The sequence below is a fragment of the Cucurbita pepo genome, chromosome LG12, assembly GCF_002806865.2.
Source record: "Cucurbita pepo subsp. pepo cultivar mu-cu-16 chromosome LG12, ASM280686v2, whole genome shotgun sequence".
Taxonomy (NCBI): domain Eukaryota; kingdom Viridiplantae; phylum Streptophyta; class Magnoliopsida; order Cucurbitales; family Cucurbitaceae; genus Cucurbita; species Cucurbita pepo.
The window spans coordinates 4,891,354-4,917,011 of NC_036649.1; the positions used below are offsets into that span (position 1 = coordinate 4,891,354).

The window sequence follows — 25,658 nt, forward strand, 5'->3', positions numbered from 1 at the left end:
TGGGTATAAAATTGAGATCTTAGCTTGGTTTGAGAGTTACGAATCAAAATGAGTTAAAGTAGATTAACTTATTTCAAAACTTTTGTATTTTATTATTGGAGGATGAGAGCCTTCAAAAGGCCAACAAAAAATCAGTATAACTCTAAATACTTCTTTTCTAATCCATCCTAGGAACCACACTACTTATTTCTCCTAAGATTTTCATTTTTTCTACCCTCTCATCTTCTAACTGCTACCTGCTGTTCCTAGTACCCGGTTTTCCGGTGGACATTCCTTGTATGGACGTTTGTCATGCTCGGCTTCTACATCAACATTAGTTCGACGTCGATCTTCTTCTTCTCTCTCACCCCTGCATTTAGAGATTCGAGTTCAGGTAGGAAAGAGCAACATAACCATGAATTACAGTACCTTTTACAAGTGTAAAAACTACAAATACGATTCTCAATCCTCAAGGGCAAATGCAATAATGGTTTACGTAGCATCGGTCAAAAATCGCTCAAGCAATGATCACTTACATGAAAGAAAGGACAATAAAATACATTATTTGTGAGATCCCACATCAGTTGAGGAGTAGAACGAAACATTCTTTATAAGGGTGTGAAAATCTTTCCCTAACAAACACATTTTAAAAATCTTGAGAGAAAGCTCAAATAAGACAATATCTACTAGTAGTAGGTTGATCCGTTACATTATTGTAGTGGCTAAGATGGTGATTCTAATATTATATTACAATATACATCTAACACGACCCGAAATATAAGAAATTCATCAGTAACCATCATGCAGGCAATCATCCATCTAAGAACACTACAATAAAACTTCCCTAGTGAGCACTTTCCAGGAAATGTAAAAGAATGCAGAATGATAGAGATAACATACACTGAATAAGTAATGAGTCCAATGATAACAGCAGCAAAGGCCAAATAGTAAAGCCAATCAACCTGCAGAAACCGACTCGATTTAGACATACAAAACACCCAATACGACACATGAACACAAAAAACCAAGTGATCACAGACCTTCTCATGATACGCGACGACACGAATCACAACAGACCACATGTCCGAGGTGAGTAAGGACAGGTTCAACATTGTGGATCCACTGATCTGTGAAAGTATATACGTTCAGAACCAAATTGCAACTTCACAGTTCATTCAATATGTGTTCATCAATAGCAACATACCTGAAGTAATACAGGGACAAGCGAGTAGAAAAAAAACATAGCCACAGAGAATCCAGCAAAAGGAATGGCCTGAAACAACAAACAATTTGCTACACATTGGAGTATCAAATTCTAGGAGAGATTAAGAGACAGAGAGCTTACTGCTTCTGCAGTCCATCGAATGGATCGTAACTCCTTGCGCTCGATTATGCTTCTAAAGAAACCATCAAGGGAAACATAAGAACAGCGAAAAATGCGAGTTTCAGAAACAATTGAGACAGACATAAATCTAAGGTTACATTTGGATAGCACTGATGATGGCACCGAAGCTACCCAACATCGCCATTAGCTCAACTCTGTCAGCATTCTTCACCAGAAATTCCTTCACCAGACAGTGAAATTTTGACATTTACAAAGTGTTCATCAGAGTAATTGTAAGGTAAAAAGGTAAATGCTAGTGCATAGTTGCAGCCTTACCTCGCTGACATTGGTAACAGCATAAAGGGTAGCACCAGCTATAACAAGAGCATCCCCTTTAAGTGGGCTGCTTCCTCCTGCAACTCATATTATTGGTGCACGTGAATACAAGCAAATATCAATTTGGGGGGGTAGAGGGCATAAAGGGGCTTGTGTCGTTACCAGCTCGGTCGCCAGCATGAACATCAGAAAAGATAACCATGACGAGGCCAGCGACACACACGACAACACCGCCTATCTTCCTGAATCTGTATTTTGTTTTTAGGAATATCCAGGTGAGCAGCATCACACAAGGGATTGTCCAACAATCCAGCAGCATCACGCTTGTTAAAGATGTGTATTGATATGCCTTCACAACTGCATCTCAGTTTCAAATTATCAAACATTTAGGCATAGTTTTATGAAGCTACAAACCAGAAGGTTCTTAGTTTCATCATGTTTATAAAGCTTTGTTTGTATATTTCTCAAAGATATAAAATTATCCATACCAAGGTAGTTGGCTTCTACATCTACCAATCCTAAAGGTATGTAGAAGTACCATTTTGCCTGAAAGATTTAGAAAAGGAGACAAGTAAGAAATTCACGCATGCAATAGAAATTTCTATTATCAAGCCAAGTTCAACAATTATGAGTAAGATCACACCACACTTGTAACCGCCAAAGTCCATTACTAGTAGATATTGTCGTCTTTAGACTTTCCCTTTCGAGCTTCCCCTCAAGGTTTTTAAAACGCGTTTGCTAGAGAGAGGTTTCCACACCTTTATAAAGAATGTTTCGTTCTCCTCTCCAATTGATGTGGGATCTCACAATCCACCCCCCGGGACCCAGCTGCTAGAGAGAGGCTTCCACACCCTTATAAAGAATGTTTCGTTCTCCTCTTCAACCGATGTGGGATTTCACAATCCACCCTCCTCGGGGCTCAGCTACTAGGAAGAGGTTTCCACACCTTTACAAAGAATGTTTCGTTCTCCTCTCCAACCGATGTTGGATCTCACAATCCACCCTCTTCGAGTCCCAACTGCTATGATATAAAGAATGTTTCGTTCCTCTCTCCAACCAATGTGGGATCTCGCAATCCACCCGTCGGGACCCAGCTACTAAGGAGAGGTTTCCACACTCTTAAAAGAATGTTTCGTTCCCCTCTCCAACAGACATAAGATCTCACAACACTTCACATCTCTAATTCAGCAACTAAATCATTATGGCACAGTAACAGCCACCTTTAGCCATCTAACTAAACAAGGTAGTTGTGTAGGAAGTGAGGCTAGATCGCCTGAAAAACTTCATCAACAACATGACAAACATTCAATTGCTTAACTTCTTACTCCATCAACCATCAAATTTCAAGGGGTACTCATTCAATCAGTTTAAAAGATATCAAATAAACAAGTATTACAATCACCTTGAGTGCCTTTCTACGATAGAGTACTATACTTCCATAGACAATAGCCAAAAGGACGTAGTTTATAAAGGACTGTGATGTTGGTGCATTAATTCCTGCACAATAGGATTAAGTGTTACCACTAAATCAAAACGATTAAGCTAAAGTACATGAAGTTTAAACCAAAAGTAATTACAATACATTGAATCCTCATATTCCCAACTCAAAATAGCACATGCAAATTCAATTAAAAAAACCATAAACAAGAACAAGATGCAGAAAAACACGAAGAATGCACCTCTTTTAGCGAGTTCAGAGGATGCAAATCCAGTGGAAGTGATAAGAAGAGACAAAAATTGTCCCAACCCAAGACCGATTAGAGTCTTCTTCGTGCAAAAATCCTTGAAACTCCTCATTATCGTCTCGTTTCGACGCTCAAACAAGATTAGAACAGATAAATCGCACAATCCAGAGAACAGGAATCCAGATTGAAGAACCGATTACAGACCCAACTGAAGAACAATCGATGCAGTTCTCATTCGGAATCCAAGGATTTGAAGTACTGAGAAAGAAGGAACAGAATAGAATTCGGTAAACAACAACAGATGCGGCGTGGAAATCGAGAGATGAGAAGAGTTGGCAATATGAACACGAGTGATTACCGGCGTTTGAATGCGAATGAGCATCTGAATTCTAGAATTTATGCTGATTTTGGGAGCTGTAGATGGAAAAGGAAAAGGAAAAGGGAATTTTGGTTCTTTAACTCCACTCTGTATATATATATATATATATATATATATAGACGTTACGAACACAATTGGGTATGAGATGGAAGAACTTAATAATTCAAGAATTGGAAGCGACGGGACGAAAAGGGTTGCAATTCAGAAGTGGGAATTGAATTTTTGGAATTTGGCGACAAATATTAATGGATCCGATTTCCGTTTTTGACTTTTGATTCTAATGGTCCCGTGAAAGCGCATCAAAATTTCAAATATTGATTCTTATTTATTTATTTATTATTTTTTTTTTGTTGGGTGAAAACTCGACATAAACCGATAACTTTCGGAATGATAATTGATATTTTATTTGTTTATATAATTATTTTAGTATAGTTTTGATAACTATTTCATTTTTTTAATTTTTAGTTTTGTTTTTCAAATATCTATTTTTTTTTAATAACCAAATTTATTTTTAGTTCCAAAATTGGAAAAAAAATTCAAAATTTTGAGGCTAAATATATAAGTAATTCATTGGCTAAAAAGAAAGCACAAGATCTGTTTACTACATTTTTCAAATCTCTTTTACAAAAATAACCTACGTAACTTTATATAGTCTCAAAATGACTGTAATTATAAATATTACGGGGACATCTGATAAAATTGGAACGATACAGAGAAGATTAGCATGGCCCCTGCGCAAGGATGACACGCACAAATCGAGAAATGGTATCAGAGCCAGTCATCGAAGGGGGGTAGACATGAGGCGGTGTGCTAGTAAGGATGCTAGGCCCCAAAGGGGGGTGGATTTGGGGGCGGTTCCACATCGATTGGATAAAGGAACGAGTGCCAGCGAGGACGCTGGGTCCCGAAGGGGGGTGGATTGTGATGTCCCACATTGATTGGGGAGGAGAACAAATCACCCTTTATAAGGGTGTGGAAACCTTCCCCTAACAGACGCGTTTTAAAGCCTTGAGGGGAAACCCGAAAGGGAAAGCCCAAAGAGAGGACAATATCTGTTATCGGTCGATCTAAAAATACATTAATGAAATACATCACTCTTTTGGACACTATGAGTGGGGGAGATAGTTGAAGGCGCAGCGCAACGGCGCATATCATGCCAAAAGTTGGGGTATTAGCCGCACAATGTGTATATTAGCCTTTTGAGAAGGAATAGTATCAACATTGTTTGGTCGAATTAATGATTTAATTTGAAGATGGCCTCGTAGAGCGTCAATCATACTACATACGAAAAATTGATACTTTTAATGGCTACGATTGGACTTATGCAAGAAATATATGTGATATGATTACTCGTTGAAAGGTACACAAAAGGTAAAAGAGAGATCGACTTCTCATATACTACTTAAATTGACGTCACTTTCTCAAATTCCATTTTATCGTAAATAATTATTCCTTCGACTAAAAGTTGATCAATTTGAGAATATTCACCAACTTCTCAATGTTCTGTAGATTTGGTGGGTAAAAGAGAGATCGATTTCTCGTAGACTACTTAAATTGAAGTCACTTTTTTAAATTCCATTTTATTATAAATAATTATTCCTTTGACTAAAAGTTGATCAATTTGAGAATACTCAAATGTTCGGTAGATTTGGTTGGTAAAACAGAGATCGATGTAGAAAAAACTAATTGGGATAAGTTGAAATTCTTAACTCTTCCTTTTCTGTCATATTTCGTTGGTTCGGGTTGTAACCTTCATGCGTTCAACCCATCATCATGCCAGCCCAAACCCGCGGTCCAAAACCCAAATTGACCTATTGACCCTATATTCGACCTAGAGCCTCAAACTACTTACCCAATCCAAAACTCGAGACGATCCAACTCGAATCATGACTCGACAACCCATGCCTCAACTTGACGCCTGGTTCACGATCCACGGTTGAACTACCATTTGGTTCGTGATTTGTGCGTCGACTCAAGTCAACTCTAGCGCCTCAACTCACTCCCATCCGACTCTCCAAACATGTGGCTTCTTGGCTTCGCAGCTCACTTGTCAGCTTTGGCTCAATTTCTTCGGCTTAGATGGCTCAAATTGAATTTTTGGGACCTTTTCTACCATTTTGGAGTTAGTACAACCCATGTTCGTTCGTTTTAAATTATTTGAACTAAAAAAATAGGATTATTCGGTATCTTTAGATGAATTCAGCTCGTTAATATATTCTAACCCAATGTCGTGGACCCATGTAGGTTGAGTTAGACTTCGAGGAACAAATTAGTGATTTCGACTTAGGCCAATTAAGTAAATGACTTCACCGTTGGCTTGGTTGGACGAACCGTATGACGTATGATGACACGTGCCTCATGGCCCCTACACGTGTCATGACTATGATTGTTTGACATATGTCATACTGTGTTATGTTATATTATGTCATGACCTACCATGTTACGTTATGCTATGCTATGCTGTGTTAGACTATGTTAAGCTATATCATGTTATAAGTTATGCTACAATATGTTTATGCCACGTTGAGGAATCTTGCATTATGTATGCATGCTTCATAGGATCATTATGTTACGAATGAATGGAGACATTACTTGTATCATAAACTTATATTATGATCTTAAGATATGGGGACCTCATTCATTTATATCTATCACATGCATTGGAACACTTTCCCGTTATGATTAATATGGATGCATACCTTACGATATTTATGTTCGTCATGATACTATGTGAACCATTTCCCTTCATGGTGTTTGGTTGTATGAGTGTGTGCTCGAGCTAGGCCTAGAGATACTTATACAAGTCTTCCTAGTGGGTCCACGTGCGCGTGCATGAGTCGTGGGTTTGAAGTACTACACATCCAACCCTGCCGGACTAGAAAGCGGAGCCAATGCCATAATATTTTGATGAAAGGATAAGTCCCACCGTATCGCATGTGATTGTATTTTTTGACTCAAATAGTAGGGTTACTTATCCCGAGAATTTCTTGTTTTTTAGGTATTATTATTAGATAAGTAAAAAGATCAAATTCTTTCTTCTCCCCCCTTCTTCTTCCTCTTTCTCAATCCCCAACTTTCTCTCTCTCTTCGATCGACGGCCACGAGACAACTTTGGCCACCAACTTCCACGACAAGCCATTCACGTGAACCATCGGCGAATCTCACACACGACGTGAATCTTTCCTTTCTGAGGTAACTTCAACATTGTAGTGGAGGTAGTAGACCACTAGAACCTTCTCGGTTGCCGTGGGTAGTGGAATCAGACACAAAACGTGTCGTTGGAGATGAAGGAAAATCGAAGCTCTCATTCTCGGTACCTATCAGGCGAGGAAGACGAACAGTAAGGTTGGATTTTAGCTTTTGGTTTCTGTTTTGAGTAGGTCATGCCATTGCAATATCCATGGCCCAACAACCCACCGCTCGAGACCCAAGCCCAGATCGAACATAGAAACCTAATCCACACGTCGACCTAAGACCTGCGCCTCGCCCTGAGTATCAATACTATGAATGTAATTCATGAGGATCTCATGCATGTATGTATGTCATGTTTATCGAGATACTTTCTTGTTAAGTTATGTTAGTACGAATGCGTATCTTCAATATTTATGTTCGCCATGATATCATGTGGGGCTTTCCTTTTCTGTGGCATCCGGTGACATGCAATGCGTTGTGCCCGATCAAGTCAGGTCCAGGGGGCTTGTATACGAGCCTGTCTGTTGGTCCATGTGTGCGTGTGTGGGTCACGTGTGGGGAAGTACTACACATCCAACCCTACCCAAAACTGGAAAGAATCAAAGACCATGTTACAGTTTTTAAGGATAGGTCACATCACGTTATGTGTATGATTGCATTACTAACCCTAATACTGCGGTTACTTATATTTTTCAAGTAAAAGTAAAGCTCAAATACACGTATGACAGTGAATACTGGAATGACCATGGAAGTCAAGATAGGGCAGTATGCATCAATTTTCATTTGTGGTTGATAGGTGGTTGCTTCATATTTCATGTTAAAAAAACTATTTTATTTAAAATTTCTTCGTATTAAATATTTAATTATGAATTTTCGCCGCTTAAATTATTTAAAGCATGCATGTGTTGACGTCACTAAGTTAGGGCAAGAGAATTAGGGGCGTTATAGTTGATATTAAAGCCCTAAGTTTTTAGGTTATGTAGATTGACCTACGATCTAGGCCCAACATACTTTTATGGTCCTTAAGCAAATATACCATCACCGTAGGTATATTATTTAAAAATAATAACTGGTTTAGTTAAATGCGGCATGTGATAGATTGATTTTGACACCGTAAAGATGTTCGCATGATTATGGTAATGCAAAATTAAACATGTTTATTTATTTTTGTAAACCTAAACTAAATAAAATAATTATTTAGATATAATAAATCAGTAATAATTTTTTAAATATATATATCGAATATGTTGTCAAAATAAATTATTAAATAAAGGAATTACTTATTTACTAAAATTTATTTTTGATAACAATTAATTATTTTTGAAATGACACTAACAAAACTTTTAAATATTTTTGAAATTAAAAAAAAAATAAAAAGGGTAACAATAAGAAGTATTTTTAAATTTCTTTTTAGTTTAACAAATAAAAGTTACCCGACAACCCGACAACTTTCACCAACCCAACCCGAACTATAAGAGTTGGGTTGGGTTGGATTAATTTCGAGTAGGGTTGGGTTCATTTTCCTGAATCCGAACTGAATCAATTCGGTTTTGGATTCGTGGATAAAACCTTCGAGTTAACTTAAGCCAAATAAAAATATATAAATTATATAATTTTTTTTTGTTTTGTATTAATAGATTTATTAGAGTGGTACGGTGCCTTCTCTAAGGACACTCACGCCTGAATTGTACAATATACATTTTTATTATTATTATTTTGTTTAATTTCTTTTATATTATTTAGTTGTATTAGTATTTTTATTTTTGTTATATACCTAATTATTTATATTAGTTATTTAATTTCATGATCTATTCTTATATTTTTATAGTTTAATCAATTCTCAAAAAATTTGGTATTTAGCTGTAGTTTTATAGTTTTATGACCTATGTTAATTATGTTACAAGAAATGTCTGTATTTAGCTGTTTTTAGTCTTATGATGTTGAACTAGGTTAATATGTTACCATTTTAGCTTGTTCTTTTTTTTTATTGATAATTATATGAATAATTATAGATTGATTTGTGTTTGTGTGTAAACTTTTGAATATATTTTATCTAAAAAAAAACTGGTAGCCTTCCACCATGATTATAGTTTTTCCGTTTTTTGGCGTTCTGATTTTCTTCTCCTGAATAAACCCTCCAAAAACCCCAGCGGCCTACTATCTCATTTCCAAGTTCTCCGCTGCGCGTAATGAGCAGAAGGGGGCTCAAATCCCTCCACTTTCTCTCACTCTCCTTAATTTCATCCCCAATTAGATCCAACCCCATCTTCTCCTTTCACCCATTTCCGGTATACTCTGATTCTTTCAGAGCTGCCCTCGCTAACATCACTCTATATCGCCCAACGCCTTCCTCCTCCATTGCCCACTTCTCCACTTCTCCGGACGATCTCCAAGGATTGGTTGATCCGGACGAGTCGCTTCCGTCTGAGGGTTCGCGTGCCGAATGCTTTTCGGCCCCAGAACTCTCTTTGCTGCGTGATTCGTTATTGGATTCTCATGCCGACTCGCCTTCTTCAGAGCCGACGCTCAAGTCTGGTAACATTTCAAACGATGCCATTTCGATATTAGATACAATTCGTAATACTGATGATGGGTTCGGGGACAAAACCCAAAGATTACTTAGGCGGTTTAGGCAGAATTTGAATCCGGATTTGGTGGTTGAGATTTTGGGTCTTTTGAGAAATCCTGAATTGTGTGTCAAATTCTTTTTATGGGCTGGTCGACAAATTGGTTACAATCATACTGCGTCAGTGTACAATGCGTTGTTAGATGTTTATGAATGTGGTAGCTATGATCGAGTACCCGAGAAGTTTCTTCGGGAAATTAAGGATGATGACAAAGAGGTGCTTGGGAAGTTGCTTAATGTGTTGATTAGGAAGTGTTGTCGGAATGGGTTTTGGAATGTAGCATTGGAAGAGCTCGGGAGGCTTAAGGACTTTGGATACAAGCCTACCCGGTTAACTTATAATGCTTTAATTCAAGTCTTTCTTAGAGCAGATAAGTTGGACACTGCTTATTTGGTTCATAGAGAAATGTCAGAGTTAGGATTCAATATGGATGAGTTTACTCTTGGTCTTTTTGCCCAAGCTCTCTGCAAAGTGGGAAAATGGAGAGAGGCCCTCTCGTTAATTGAGAAAGAAGATTTTGTCCCTAATACGATTCTTTATACGAAGATGATATCTGGACTGTGCGACGCTTCGTTTTTTGAAGAAGCTATGGATTTTTTGAACAGGATGCGGTCGAGTTCTTGCATCCCTAATGCTCAGACTTATAAGATCTTGCTTTGTGGCTGTTTGAATAAAAAACAGTTGGGTCGATGTAAGAGAATTCTAAGCATGATGATTGCAGAAGGCTGTTTCCCGACTTATACGATATTTAATTCTCTTGTTCATGCTTATTGCAAATCAGGCGATTTTTCGTATGCTTATAAGTTGCTTAAGAAAATGGAAAAATGTGAATGCAAACCTGGCTATGTGGTTTACAATATCTTCATTGGCGGTATTTGTAACGGTAAAGAATTACCTGGGCCAATTACATTTGAGTTGGCTGAGAAAGCGTACAACGAGATGTGTTCTTCCGGAACTGTTCTAAATAAGGTCAATATTGTAAGCTTTGCTCGATGCCTTTGCGGCTTTGGGAAATTCGAGGAAGCATATAAAGTAATCCATGAAATGATGGGTAATGGTTTCATTCCTGATACATCTACATATTCTGAAGTGATAGGTTTTATGTGTAATGCCTCAAGGGTAGAAAATGCCTTTTTGCTATTTAAAGAAATGAAAGGGGCTGGTATGGTTCCTGATGTTTATACATACACAATTTTAATTGATTGTTTTTCGAAAGCTGGCCTCATTCAACAAGCTCACAATTGGCTAGACGAAATGGTAAGAGATGGCTGTGAACCTACCGTGGTGACTTATACAACCCTCATCCATGCATATCTTAAGGCTAAGAAGGTTTCGGTCGCTAATGAACTTTTTGAGGTAATGATAGCCAAGGGTTGTATTCCTAATGTTATTACATATACAGCTTTAATTGATGGGTATAGTAAATCAGGGAATATAGAAAAAGCTTGCCAGATTTATGCAAGAATGAGAGGTGATGCAGACATTCCCGATGTCGATATGTATTTTAAAACAGAAAATAACGTGTCTGAAAAGCCTAATGTTGTTACGTATGGAGCTTTGGTGGATGGTTTATGCAAGGCTCATAAAGTCAAAGATGCGTGTGACTTATTGGAAACGATGTTTTCGGAAGGCTGTGAACCAAACAACATTGTATATGATGCACTTATTGATGGCTTTTGTAAGGCTGCAAAGTTGGATGAAGCCCAAGAGGTGTTTGTTAAGATGGTAGAGCGTGGGTATAACCCTAATGTCTATACTTATAGCTCTCTTATCGATAGATTGTTCAAGGATAAGCGTCTAGATCTCGTATTGAAAGTGTTGTCCAAAATGTTAGAGAATTCTTGTGCTCCTAATGTTGTTATCTACACAGAGATGATTGATGGACTTTGTAAAGTGGCAAAGACAGATGAAGCTTATAAACTTATGTTGATGATGGAAGAGAAGGGATGTAAACCAAATGTTGTGACCTACACTGCAATGATTGATGGCTTTGGGAAAGCTGGTAAAGTTGACAAATGCCTCGAGCTTTTCAGGGAAATGAGCTCGAAAGGCTGTTCTCCGAATTTTGTCACCTACACCGTGTTGATCAACCATTGCTGTGCTTCTGGCCGTTTAGATGAGGCCTATGCACTTTTGGATGAAATGAAACAAACATACTGGCCGAAACATGTATCGAGCTACTGTAAGGTTGTTGAAGGCTATAACCGGGAGTTCATTCTCTCTCTCGGGCTCTTAGAGGAAGTGGAAAAGAATGATGCTACCCCAATTATTCTGCTGTACAGGGTTTTGATTGATAACTTTGTTAAGGCAGGAAGACTGGAAGTAGCACTGGAGCTCCACAAAGAGGTTATATCAGCTTCAATGTCTATGGCTGCTAAGAAAAATATGTACACAACTTTGATTTACAGCTTTTCTAAGGCAATGAAGATTGATCAGGCGTTCGAGTTATATAATGATATGATAAGACAGGGTGTTATTCCAGATCTTGGTACATTTGTCGACCTTATTATGGGGCTCGTCAAGGTTAGCAGGTGGGAAGAAGCACTCCAGTTGTCAGATAGCATATGTCAAATGGTATGTGTCTTGACCACTCTGATTTCTTTTAACTTTTAAAATGTGTTTCTGTTGTTGTGTTGTTCAAATAGTTTCTTCTAGCTAGTTTAGGCATATACGGTCAAAAGTTCGAACCTCACGACCTCAACACAAAAAATATTTTCATATAGCAGGATATCAATTGGTTGCAACGAGAAGATGCATCTTGAAGAGATTTGTGCAGCTGTATCTTTCTTTTTTCTTTTTTTTCTTTGGTTCTCTGCCCGTGGATTATATGAATGCCTCCGAGAGTGTGCTCAATAATTCAGCAGTGGCAACCATTTTGGAGGGTTCTACCATGCACTCAAGAAAACCCTTGAAGTTATGCGACCCATGAAGAACTATTGCAGCTATGGACAGATTTGATTCCTCTGATATTGCCTGTGAGTCGGAAGAAGTTGGACGGAAATCTGTAGCTTTGCGTTATTCGGGGTCCGGACTTAGGAGAAGGGGTAAGAATACATATTTCTGATTGAATTTTCTTCTATGAGTGGTTCCTAACATTATACCATCCATTTGCTTAGGTTTGAATACCATTTTGGCATCTAAAGTTTTATTCTTATTTTATTTTGATCACTATACTTTTAAATATTTGATTTTAGTCCTTTCTACGTCCCTCAACCCGATTCAACTCAAGAAACTACGAATGGAAGTGGCTTGGCGGAGTTCAGGCGCTAAAACTGAAAGATCGAAAATTCCAAAATGAAATAAGCATACAAGTTTAAGTATCAAAATAGGACTTAATCTCCTCCTTGCGCTTGGAACTCGGTACTAGAATTTATTTCTGTGATTAGGGGTTCGTAGATGTTCTATGATCTGTGGCATTCAGTATGCGTTTTGTTATTTTATTGGTTCAATGTTCCACTTGTGTTGTAATTATGGCTGCTAGGAGTGTTCATGATTTAGTTCTGCACCAAATGAAAAACAGAACATGGCAATATAAGATTGTAGCTGCCCTCAGCATTATACTTCTGTCACGAGTCATGGCATCGAGTCAGTATGCCAATTTTTGTTCTTTATATTGTTGAGCAGCCTTGAATTGTTGGTAAGTAAGTTGGTAACATTCCCCCCATTCTGTCTTCAGATTATTTGAAGGAATTGAACTGCGAACAGGATGATGAGCTTGTGCGCATTGGAGCTGTTGCTGATTTTCTGCAGTTGGTTTCCCCCCTGAGCCCTACGTTGAAAGGTCAATTTTATGTTGTTTCTTTCCCCTCCTGGAGCAGTTTTTGTTGATAAATGAATGATATCTATATATCTATGTTTGTGTGTGCTTTCAGGTTGTGATTCAAAGGGCCATTCTGAAAGAAAATCTGGAGGAGGCAAAATAGAAGAACAGAGGATTTGCTCTGCTCCTTTATTTGTAGAATCATGTTGGAAGATAAGATCTATGCCCTGTTTTTCTCACTTTTCTTCTTATTCACTGATTGATTCATAGGAGTTTCATATATTTGAAAAGCCAAAATTAATCTAAGGCTAATAATACAAATAGGCATACAGAGTCGGTGTGTACAACAAAATTGAGATTCTGATTAATAATCAAATCCCTTAGTTTTAGAGTATGCTGTCGTTGGAATTGTTTGTAACGTGTTAGTTTCAGCCTAGGAGCTATCATATCAAGATTTAACGATTATCATCAACATTTTATTATTAGCATGACAATGAGAATTGTTTGAGGAGTAAGACGTTTAGAATGTAAGTGGTAGTAGAGATGGTGATGGGTCACTATTTGTGAGATCCCAAATCGATTGGAGAGGGAAACGAGTGCCTGCGAGGACACTAGGCCCCGAAGGGGTGGATTGTGAGATCCCACAGAGCGGACCATTTTTTATAAGTGTGTGGAAACCTCTCCCTAGCGTATGTGTTTTAAAAACCTTGAGGGGAAACTCGAAAGAGAAAACAAGATAATATCTACTAGCAGTGGGCTTAGGTTGTACACTCTTGCTATGATGTATGCATTGAGGGAGTTTGGTCGGGTGAGATGATCATTTGTAGTATCAAAGTACACGTTTGTTATGTCACAATTGCACTCTTGTGGTAGCGAGATAGTGATTGTGCAACACCTGTTCTAACATGGCGAACAAGTCAGCTGTACGAAAGTCGGACTTTGCGGACAAGCTTGAGGTATGATCGAGTCTTGAGTCACGTTTGAAAGAAATGTTGTTAGAGAACGTGAGCGGGGAAATGCAATGAAAACAATTTGAAAGAAATCAATGTTATAAGCTAAAATTGAATAAGCAACCACCACGACTTTGATAGCATATAACCCAAGACATGAAAAATTGACAACTAATCTCATCCCCTTCTATTACACTTTAGGGCATTGTAGTCTTGGTAGGTGTAGATGTAATTATGGTGATCGATTAGACGCCATCGTATTGATACAACAAGAACCGTAAAGATCTATCTAACATGAAAGTAAGTAAAAAAGGTTTGGAATGGACATGCGGCCATGAACAACATGTCTGAGACTAGCATGTCTAGGACATCCAACACGCAGCCACAAACAACACGCATTGAATAAACATGACCACGACACTTTACACACATCTTTTTGTAATACCCCATCTTTGCTCGTGGCTTTACATCCATCAATCACTTCTCTAGGGTGTTCTTCATGTTGCTTCTTAGTGTTAGAATACAACAATATAATGTTTATAAACCCATAACAAACGAGATTAGAAAATTCTCGAGACCAAGTTCATGATATCCATTGAAACTACGAGCATAGGAGAGTCCACGAGACATCGCAATAAAATCATAACAATCATACCTTAATCGATGGTATCTTGATTGTAAGCCTATTTTTGAGAAAACAAAGTATTTGACTATACTAGCCATCAAGTTCCGTTCTCTTCGGGAGGTCTATACTATGCGTACCGAGGTTACAATCTAGCAAACTACTAGAGGATTGTTTGAATATTTGTAGCTTAGTGACACATTTGACTTACTACTCACGACATAGACATTGGTTGCGTGTTTGAAATGTCATATAACTTTGTTTGTTTTGAAGACAAGGATCCCATTTTTTTGGCTTTTAATGCTTTAATAGTTTTATTGCAAATTGATGAGAACTAAAATGTCAAACCATTTTCTTATGCTACACTTCTAAAATAAATAAATAAGACAATTGTATAAAATTATGAAATTAAATAAAAATAAAATAATTACATGCATGTATTTTTATAAAAAAATTAACAATAAATTCAAATTGTTCGGTTCAACTCAATCTAGCTTTTGGGAGCCCATTAAGTAACCCAAATCATAAATTTTCATTTATTTGAATCAAACCCGATCCAAATAAGTTCATAATCCAACTCAATTCATATGGATTGGGTTGAGTAAAATATACTCGGAGTACCCTTTAAAAATAACTTTAGAATGGAAATGCATGCAAACAAAGAAAACCTAACACTACTCGTTACTCATGCTTAGGGTTTAGGGTTTAGGGTTTAGGGTTTCGGGTTTAGGGTCCAAAAATGTTTTTCCTTTTATACACAACTGATCAGATCTAAGTGAAGAATAGTCATATTAAACCTGGATGGAAGCTTGGATCATCTTTGATTTATTTATAATTAAACAAAAATTCACAGTTTAAACAACCCTACTTTTGAGATAAAGTTAGAGAAAGTTCGAGTAGATATTTAATCTTCTCTTCTCCAACGAGGTTGAATTTCCTATTCTTCCACAAAGTCTACTTCGCTATCATTTGAATACACGACTCAACTTTTTAGGTTTTGAATTTCGGACCGTGATTAAAAAGATGAATGTCAAAACAAATAAAAATAGAAGTAAAATAAAACGTAAGATAAAAACTCGATAAAATTTAAATTGAAATAAAGACAACAATACCGAAATAAAATACAAAATGGAATCCAATTATAAGATGATATTATTTGAATTTATTACAAAAAAGGAAAAATGGGTTTGAGATACAATTGCAAAACAAAATACAAATGACTTGAACACAAAGACGGACTGACGCTCCGTAACGAACCCCTCCATGACTGCAAAACTCTCGAACGCTCCTCTGCTTCAAATGGCAGCCTACGAACACCCGAAAAAAAAAAAGAGAAAAGGGGGGAGTATATAAATATACTCAGTAACAACCTACTTGTAGACTCTCATTGCATCCTTAACCTAGTAGATATCCACAAGTTTTACTCTAGGCCTAGTCTCTACTACTACCTGAGTATCTAGGGTGCCTCGAAGTTTCAAGCAGTACTTTAGCTGCTCACCAACCCACTCTAGTTAGGAGGGGGTAGTGCATCCATTTCTGGCGTCGTAGGTCTTCTGGGCGACAAATCTCTTATCTGGGGTGAACTACTTTTCTGCTCTTAGACTTTGGTAGTTTACTCTACTTAAACAGTATGTAATTGGTATCTTGGGTCAAAGCGCTACCTTGTAAATCTCTTGCTCTAATGGGAACAACGTGGTGTGTGCTAACTTGCTCTCGTTATCCATGGGAGGTTAGCTGGTGAACCCTACCCATAGGACTATCTAGTCATCAAAGGTTGGGAGAGCACCCCCGTGCTTGCTAGCTATTAAGACTGCCTGCATAACTCTACGTCCCCTCTCAGGATGGATATGTTGTGTAAGATAATTCAACTAAACTATTGGTCACACAACCCTAACCGACCTAGGCTCGACTCAACGGTACTGATACCAGAGTGGAAAGGGAAGTAGAAGCATGGATGATACTGTACCACTGTTAACGACTTGAAAGCTACCTTTTTCTTACTAAGTTGCTACAATATTTATGCTCTTTGACCATGAAAACCTAATTCGCTTACGTAGTGAATGACCAGTGACCTGAATTGAGGTGTCTGCTAACCTGCTCTCATCATCCATGGATGGTTAGCTGGAAAATCCTTCCACAAGACCATAAAGTCACCAAAGCTTAGAGGGAGCAACTCCCATATGCCGGCCAGCTACTGGGTCAACCTACGTGGTCCCAGCCCCCCTCTAGGAACGAGTTTATTGCCTAGAGGCCTTGTTCAGGAGACAACGAGCCATTTTCACATGGTTTGGGCACCTAGTCGTCTTGACACAGGTCCCCTATTTGGCATGTGTCTACTTCGATGGTATGATTACCCGAGTACAATCTCAATGGAGCGAGTACTGGAGTGGATAGGTAGCGGGGACTTTGATGACACCATCACACTACTATCAGCCTGAAGAACTACCTTGGCTGTCCTTGGTTGCTGGGGAGGTCTCCTAGGTTCTTAGGGGCTTCTAGGTGGTTTAAATATCATCTCTCGTTTCAAGAATGCTTCGGGTTAGCTCCTCAGGGCTAATCCAAGTTTCTAGGTACACTCAAATCTAGACCTATGATAGCCGCTCACGATCCTGGGGTGCAGGATCTATTATTGACGTAAGTCAACGTGTATACCGCACTAGCTATACTGTCCTAATATTAAATGAGTTCTCTCATGCATGCTTTGCTAGAGAGATATACCTATCGATCACCTAAGTACGTAATCCATAATTTAAACTTCTCCTTGGTCATATTTAGGAGCTGAGAAGGTTTATTGGATTCCTAGGGTAGCTAGGTAGCTTAAGCGGGCTTCTGGTGTCAGGTTGCTCTGTTCTGACTCCTTGAGTCTTTCTTAATCTAGGAGCACTAGGGTCTAGACCCTTTGACTGTCACTCACGATCCTAAGGTGCACAGTCTATCCTCCTGACTATAATGCCCCTAATTTTCAAACCTAATTAGTGACGTCACCCATGCATACATAATTTATTACGCGGAAGCTCATCATAAATAAACTTAAAGAACACAACAAAGTCTTTCATAAAGATTCAAAAATCCAAAACAAACCTATCTCCGAAAATAAAACCTCCAGTAACTGAATTCAAAATAAATCTAAATAAAACAATGTTTAATGCTTTAACTTAAAAGAGTCAAATAGACGTAAATTACTAAAAATGCCCCTCGTTCACTTCCATGGTATCCTCAGCTCCACCGTCAACCGTACATTGACGCCTTGCCTTTACCTGACAAATGTAGGTGTACGTGGCTTGAGTATTTTATGAAATACTCAGTAAGTCACCCCACTGCTGGGGTTAGAAATGCAAACACATACAACATATGAGCAGGACCTAAGTTTTCGTAAACTTTACATGGTCTTGGGTGCTTTTCTATTCTAGATAGGGTTGAATGTGTGGTACTCTTTCACACACAGCCCATGTACGCACACATGGACCCACTAGGTGGGCTCGTATATGTACCCTGGGCCTGGCTTGGTCGGGCACAACGTATACACGTCGTCAGACAACACAGAACAGAAAAGGACCCGCATGATATCATGGCGAACATAAATATCATATTTCATTCTTTCGTAACATGGGAAGTATCCCTATGCAAGTGACATACATATACGCATGAGGTCCCTTAACATACCTATCATGGCATTACATAAGCATTGCTAACATCACATATACGTTTCTTACGTTACATGACATATCACATAACTCACCTAACGTGACATATTACATAACATGGAAATACATTTCAGTTTCATAAGCGTTTCATGGCATGACTCGATAATACTACGTATATCCATGACATCGATCAACATTTTCCTGACATATAACACTATCAGATCAACTATCTTTTCATAGCATAAACAGTCAATAGTCAACATAATACATAACTTTTCATGATGTAAACAGTCAACATAATTCATAACTTTTTGTAGCGTAAACAGTCACATAATACATACATCATATAGTCATTTCACATAAAATATGGTGCATGTAGGGGCCACAGGGCATGCACCATCATACAACACGTAGTAAGTTAACTCCAACAGTAAGACTACTTACCTCGATGGCCTTGGTCGNGGTACTCTTTCACACACAGCCCATGTACGCACACATGGACCCACTAGGTGGGCTCGTATATGTACCCTGGGCCTGGCTTGGTCGGGCACAACGTATACACGTCGTCAGACAACACAGAACAGAAAAGGACCCGCATGATATCATGGCGAACATAAATATCATATTTCATTCTTTCGTAACATGGGAAGTATCCCTATGCAAGTGACATACATATACGCATGAGGTCCCTTAACATACCTATCATGGCATTACATAAGCATTGCTAACATCACATATACGTTTCTTACGTTACATGACATATCACATAACTCACCTAACGTGACATATTACATAACATGGAAATACATTTCAGTTTCATAAGCGTTTCATGGCATGACTCGATAATACTACGTATATCCATGACATCGATCAACATTTTCCTGACATATAACACTATCAGATCAACTATCTTTTCATAGCATAAACAGTCAATAGTCAACATAATACATAACTTTTCATGATGTAAACAGTCAACATAATTCATAACTTTTTGTAGCGTAAACAGTCACATAATACATACATCATATAGTCATTTCACATAAAATATGGTGCATGTAGGGGCCACAGGGCATGCACCATCATACAACACGTAGTAAGTTAACTCCAACAGTAAGACTACTTACCTCGATGGCCTTGGTCGTCACTCACAACAAGCTAATTCCAACGGTTAATTACGTCCTATAATAACCACATAAAAATTTAGAAATCTTTCATAATATACCCTAGCTAAATCTCAGACGATTTATCAAAATAAACTCTCAACACAATCTGTCTTTGACGGTTAGGAATCATACTGACCTCATATGGAAAAAATAAGGACAGAAACAGCTTTAGAAGGGCCAAAAGCCTTAGAATCGATATATTATAGTGATATCGAGCTGATAAGCCGAGCTGCCGAGCCGACCAACTAAGCCGCCAAGCTAAGCTGCGGGAGTTGACGGAGCCGAGCTGCCGTACGCGTGCGAAGCATCCAGGTTCTTTGGACGTGCGTCTGTGGAGTTGGGCCGCCGATGGAAACACGACCCGTATTCGTTCGTGGGCTGGTTCGAGGCACTTGACCCGATTCCAACACACGTCTTCCTTACCCGCCAGAAAGCGAAACCCTAATTTCCACCTCCCCGCTTCTGACGACGCGCCGACTCCTTCACCTATTACGATGCCTTTCCGTTACCAACGACCTCCGATGCAACTTCTTGCTTTTGCTGGTCACGCAGCGTCTTCGACACAAGCACAACGATCCCGATGTTTGTATATTACTTCCACTCGAATCCTTTTTCCGAAAGAGCAACCCCAGTGTTCCGAGAGAAAAGTTTGGAGAGAAGATCCTTTTCAAGGGATGTAAAAAGTTGGGCGTAGGAATATAAAAATAATCTCAAAACATTTCCCAACAACGCACCGANTTTGGAGAGAAGATCCTTTTCAAGGGATGTAAAAAGTTGGGCATAGGAATATAAAAATAATCTCAAAACATTTTCCAACAACGCATTCTAGGATTTTAGAATAAGGAAACTTACCCAAATAAAAATGTTTCTATTAGACAATAAATGTCTAACCGAAAATTCAGCGATTCCAGGGAGATTTCATGAGACCATTTAATTATTTATTTTATTTTATTTTCAAAAACTCGAATCGTTACACTGACCTAGGTCATCATCTAGTAAACCTAGCTCTGTGCAGATAAACATGCTCCACAGGGAGAATGCGTAGTCAAANAATCGTTACACTGACCTAGGTCATCATCTAGTAAACCTAGCTTTGTGCAGATAAACATGCTCCACAGGGAGAATGCGCAGTCAAACACCGGNAGTAAACCTAGCTCTGTGCAGATAAACATGCTCCACAGGGAGAATGCGTAGTCAAACACCTGGAACTAAGACATATTATATCATCCACACAAACAAGCAAACAAGCTCAACGGGTAAATAACATCTATTAATCACCCAGAGCACATATAGCAATATCCCATCCTCCTTTTTAACACAATGGGAAGCATATCAAATAACATTCACCATAGATCTCATCAAAGGGGTAGTTTAGTAATTTCGTACATCATGCATAACATACTGATTCATATTGCCCAACTCTATTTTAGTCATGCATATTCTCTTCCTACCTTAGCATAATACATAAAACAATATGTTTCTTTGAAATCTCAACCTAAAGGCATAACGTTAATTTTACCATAGCATACATATAGTACATACTTATCCAAAAATATCATTATGAAGTCCTTAAGATTCGGTTTCTAACCACCTAAAGTAAGAAATACTCGTATGCTAGCATGTTCTAGCGATCCCTACCTGTATTACTTGTCTAAAGTCTGTGTGGTTACTTACTTGGATGACACGTGCCTTCCTGTGCTAGCTTTTCTGCTTGTTAGGAGTTATAAATTTTTAAAATCTCTCTCTCACGTGCTGTTACCCGTGCATTTGATTCCTCGGTCCAAAATTNAAGCATATCAAATAACATTCACCATAGATCTCATCAAAGGGGTAGTTTAGTAATTTCGTACATCATGCATAACATACTGATTCATATTGCCCAACTCTATTTTAGTCATGCATATTCTCTTCCTACCTTAGCATAATACATAAAACAATATGTTTCTTTGAAATCTCAACCTAAAGGCATAACGTTAATTTTACCATAGCATACATATAGTACATACTTATCCAAAAATATCATTATGAAGTCCTTAAGATTCGGTTTCTAACCACCTAAAGTAAGAAATACTCGTATGCTAGCATGTTCTAGCGATCCCTACCTGTATTACTTGTCTAAAGTCTGTGTGGTTACTTACTTGGATGACACGTGCCTTCCCGTGCTAGCTTTCCCGTGCTACCATTTTCAAGTTTCAACCTCCTTCCTCTAATGGTAGATCGAATTCGAATTGGGGNCAAATTTGCTTGTAAACTCGAATTAAATTTTCAAGTTTCAACCTCCTTCCTCTAATGGTAGATCGAATTGGGGAGCTATGTTTGAGGCATCTTCAACATTCTATTCCTTTACCAAACTTGTGGGTAATCTTATTTAGAAGGTGTAAAAAATGAGTTTGAAAGAAAATGGACTATGGCTCTCATATTTGTAAGAAATCCGAGAGTAAGTAACCCAAAATTTGAGTAGGAAAATGGTGGACTATGACTCACGGTCGATTCTTGCTCCAAATGAAAGCCCCAANATTTTCAAGTTTCAACCTCCTTCCTCTAATGGTAGATCGAATTCGAATTGGGGAGCTATGTTTGAGGCATCTTCAACATTCGATTCTTTTTCCAATCTTGTGGGTAATCTTATTTAGAAGGTGTAAAAAAACGAGTTTGAAAGAAAATGGTGGAATATGGCTCTCGTATTTGTAAAAAATTTGAGAGTAAGTAACCCAAAATTTGAGTAGGAAAATGGTGGATTATGATTCACGGTTGAATGCTCGACTTAACTCGATTCTTGCTCCAAATGCAAGCCCCTACTTCAAACTTTAGAGGGAGCTTAAACAACCATTGAAACCTCCGGAATCATCGTAAATTTGAGGTTGAGTTTTATGAATATTTCGCTGGAAATATCTTCTCGGATCAATGGACAACCGGTCTCCATTTTAAATTCTAGGCATTAGATTTGATGAGCTGTCTCCTCTAAAACATACTCAGATTTGATGAAGATTCAACCGTGAAAAATGAAGATACATTATATTTTCCACAAGATGCTCACTATGCAAGTCTGATTTTTGATCCGTGACATTTTCATAATTCTTTGAAGTTCAAGGGTATTTTGATATTTTCCCATTTTTCGAATATTTTTTAAAAAAATTCAATTTTTTTTAAAATATTCTTTACCATTGCTAATCATTTTATCATTTGACCATCTTGAAATTCCTTACGGATAAAAGGAATTAAAAATTTGAGAAATTTCTTCAAAATTGTAAAAATGATTATTTTACCCTTTCGGCTTACTTTTTCCTTTCCAATCTTTTTCCAATGGCCCTAAATCCATATGAAACTTTATTGGGCGGCAATAATGCTACCTTCTTAACGTCCTTATGTGTCTTTTCTTTAGGCTCCTTTTCGGGTATTACATACTTACTTGGATGAAGCGTGCCTTTTTCGAGCTTACTTTTCCACTTGTTGGAAGCTCCAAAATTCTTGAAAGTTCCCTTATAAGTTCTATTTCAAGTAAAACTAAGGTTATTCTCAGAATCGGAACAAAAAACAGTCGAACATAGGTCGAACATAGGTCGAACATGACAAAATAAGGATTACACACGTAGGAGGACATCCACGCGCACAACTCACTAGCGACGATGCACTTCTAAAGAAGAAGTCATGCTCCAATTGTACCACGTGTCGTGCACCAATTGGTTATTTCAGGTCTAAAGACGCGTGTTGGATTAGTTTTTCCTCAATTTTTCCTATGCTGACACATGGCACACACAAAGTCAAGTTGGGTCAGATGCAAAGTGGTTCGGACGCAGGTGTGGAACTCAGATCAAGTCGAGTGGTTTGGGTCACTAGGTAGCATTACGACGCATTGCGCCTCCTGTTGTGAAACACGTGTCGTCTTCTCTGCGTCTTGTACAATTTTTTCCAAAATTTTTCAAACAAAACTCAAATCACTTACCATTTCTTGAAAAAAACGCTCGAAACTACTCTTTCCAATTCGATTCAACTCCAAATTTCTTCACGAAAAAACGTGCGATCATCATATTGAAATCTCGACTCTCAGACTCTCGTTAAAAATATTGAAATGAACGAGAGTCGACGATGGTTAGATGTCACATGCTCCCACCAAAATATCACACAATCAAATTTGTAGGAAGAAAAACATGATCATGTCAATTAAAAATATCCACATGCGTTGAACATTGAAAGAACAATAGAGAAAGGTGGGAGTTCGTCTTTTTGTTGCCTAATCCTATTTTCTCTCTCCTCGCTCTTCAAAACAAAAGGAAGAGAGAGAAAGAGAGTCATCAGCTCCGCGTCGGCGTTTGCCTCTCTGTCATTCCATTTTTTATTTTCCGTTTCTTCCCCTTTTCTTCACTTTCAATCCAAATCCAAACGCTAAAAAACCCCCCCCATCAATTCCCAGACCCCAACACCAACTACAGGTACTCTCTCTATCTCTCTCTCTTGTTCTTCAATTTCTGTAATTTCGTTTTGATTTCGAGTTTCCAATCTCTTCATTTCTGGTACCAATTTCTTATATTCAGTTCCTTTCTAAGTTTCTTTATTCGGTCAATTTCTGCTGAGTTTTCGCCGCTTGATTCTTTGATTTGTTTCAAAACGCGTATTGANTTTTTTTTTTTTTTTTTTTTTTTTTTTTTTTTTTTTTTTTTTTTTGGTTTCGGTTCACGCTGATTTGGGGATTTGTTTTTATAATCCTTTTTTCTTGGATGTTTCGTATCGTGTTCTGATTTTGATTTCTCTTGCTTTTTTAATCGAAGCCTTGGAGTCTCAATAGGGATTTGCTAGTGACAACAATAATCCATCTCATCAGTTTTAAATTCTCAAAGTGAATCACCTTTCACTAGTTTAAATCTTTTTAGTATCAGTTTCTGGAATATCTTGAGGATGATAAATAATAATAATGAAGTGATTTTCATCCAAAAAGTTTTTGTTTACCCAATTCAATGGCAGGTGAATTTCTTCAATTACATCAAGTTGTTTAGAAAGCCGTTAATCGTTTCTATGCAACCTTTTAAATCCTTGTTATTATGAACTGCTTGTTAGCTAGCTAGATGGAGTATATTGGACGAGTTTATTATTGTTAATAAATAACACTTCCATGACACTCTTAATGAAACTGTGGCATGATTGTGCAGGCTTATGCCCCTCCTCTTGGCTACCTATTATTACATCCGGATAACAGAAGTACTGAGGGTAATCAATATTGAAGGAAGAAAGTGAGAATGCGCAAGTGGTTTTGTTGTCTTTTTCAAGTTGAAGATCCTAATGAAACAAATGAAAATGAGCAATTGAAAAGCCCCAGTAATTTTGGAGATGGTTAGTGTTCTTAGCTACTTTATGAACACTTTGATCTTCTATATACTTTCTTCCACGCTAACATTTTCAAATTAATGAACCTCTTGAGTAGACACATTGCTCTAAGGATAATGTTTCTTCTGCACATACATGACCGTTTATTTATACAGTATTCAGCACCATGCTGGTCGAAACTATTGGACTTCTCTGGTTGTTGGTCTGAATATTTGGATTTAGGAGGAACACATTGATCTGTAAAAGTCTTCTCATAAATTTTTATTTGTTCAAAGAAAATTTTTGTATCTTGTTTTTAAAAAAAGTCTACCCCCAGATGGCCTACCCGACTGGAATAGATCGATAGTTTCTATTTGGTTCATAAAGAAATTTATTCTGCTTACCCACTCTGTAGATTGGTGCAAATCTCTTAGATTTAGTTTGTTCATGTTCATACCAGTTTCTGGGCATGAATCAAGGGTTCTGTTGCAGTCAACACATGTTAGCAACTCCTTTAGCATTAGACTTCGAGACGTTATGTAACAGCCCAAGTTTACCACTAGTAGATATTGTCTTCTTTGGGCTTTCCCTTTCGAGCTTCCGCTCAAGGTTTTTAAAACGCGTCTGCTAGGGAGAAGTTTTCACACTCTTATAAAGAATGTTTCGTTTCCCTCTCCAACCAATGTGGGATCTCACGCC

At 38.0% G+C, this 25,658-nt stretch overlaps 3 protein-coding genes and 1 pseudogene across 4 annotated transcripts in view; 3 read left to right on the forward strand and 1 right to left on the reverse strand.

Moving 5' to 3' along the window:
* Positions 1–68: 68 nt before the first annotated feature.
* LOC111806915 (solute carrier family 35 member F1-like) lies at positions 69–3,783 on the reverse strand. Its single transcript, XM_023692438.1, has 11 exons — positions 3,319–3,783; positions 3,042–3,136; positions 2,128–2,185; positions 1,802–1,996; positions 1,640–1,716; positions 1,462–1,544; positions 1,325–1,376; positions 1,184–1,252; positions 1,020–1,106; positions 880–941; positions 69–349 (listed from the first exon to the last, which is right to left on the reverse strand). Exons 1-11 carry the CDS (start codon positions 3,434–3,436, stop codon positions 226–228), a joined length of 1,020 nt encoding a protein of 339 aa, XP_023548206.1. The 5' UTR covers positions 3,437–3,783; the 3' UTR covers positions 69–225.
* Positions 3,784–4,368: 585 nt separating this feature from the next.
* LOC111807843 lies at positions 4,369–4,480 on the forward strand (annotated as a pseudogene).
* A 4,546-nt stretch (positions 4,481–9,026) lies between these two features.
* LOC111807714 (pentatricopeptide repeat-containing protein At1g06710, mitochondrial) lies at positions 9,027–13,676 on the forward strand. Of its 2 annotated transcripts, XM_023693556.1 has the most exons (4): positions 9,027–12,096; positions 12,249–12,566; positions 13,199–13,303; positions 13,395–13,676. In XM_023693556.1, exons 1-2 carry the CDS (start codon positions 9,085–9,087, stop codon positions 12,282–12,284), a joined length of 3,048 nt encoding a protein of 1,015 aa, XP_023549324.1. In that variant the 5' UTR covers positions 9,027–9,084; the 3' UTR covers positions 12,285–12,566; positions 13,199–13,303; positions 13,395–13,676. The 2 variants fall into 2 exon arrangements, with proteins under 2 accessions (XP_023549324.1, XP_023549325.1); XM_023693557.1 differs by lacking the exons at positions 13,199–13,303; positions 13,395–13,676 and adding an exon at positions 13,043–13,177.
* A 10,219-nt stretch (positions 13,677–23,895) lies between these two features.
* Positions 23,896–25,658, forward strand: part of LOC111807220 (PTI1-like tyrosine-protein kinase 3) — a 4,412-nt gene continuing 2,649 nt past the window's right edge. The window contains exons 1-2 of the mRNA XM_023692838.1: positions 23,896–24,091; positions 24,806–24,986. Of these exons, the coding sequence (XP_023548606.1) occupies positions 24,893–24,986 (94 nt within the window). The 5' untranslated portion in view covers positions 23,896–24,091; positions 24,806–24,892. The remainder of the gene's footprint in view (positions 24,092–24,805; positions 24,987–25,658) is intronic.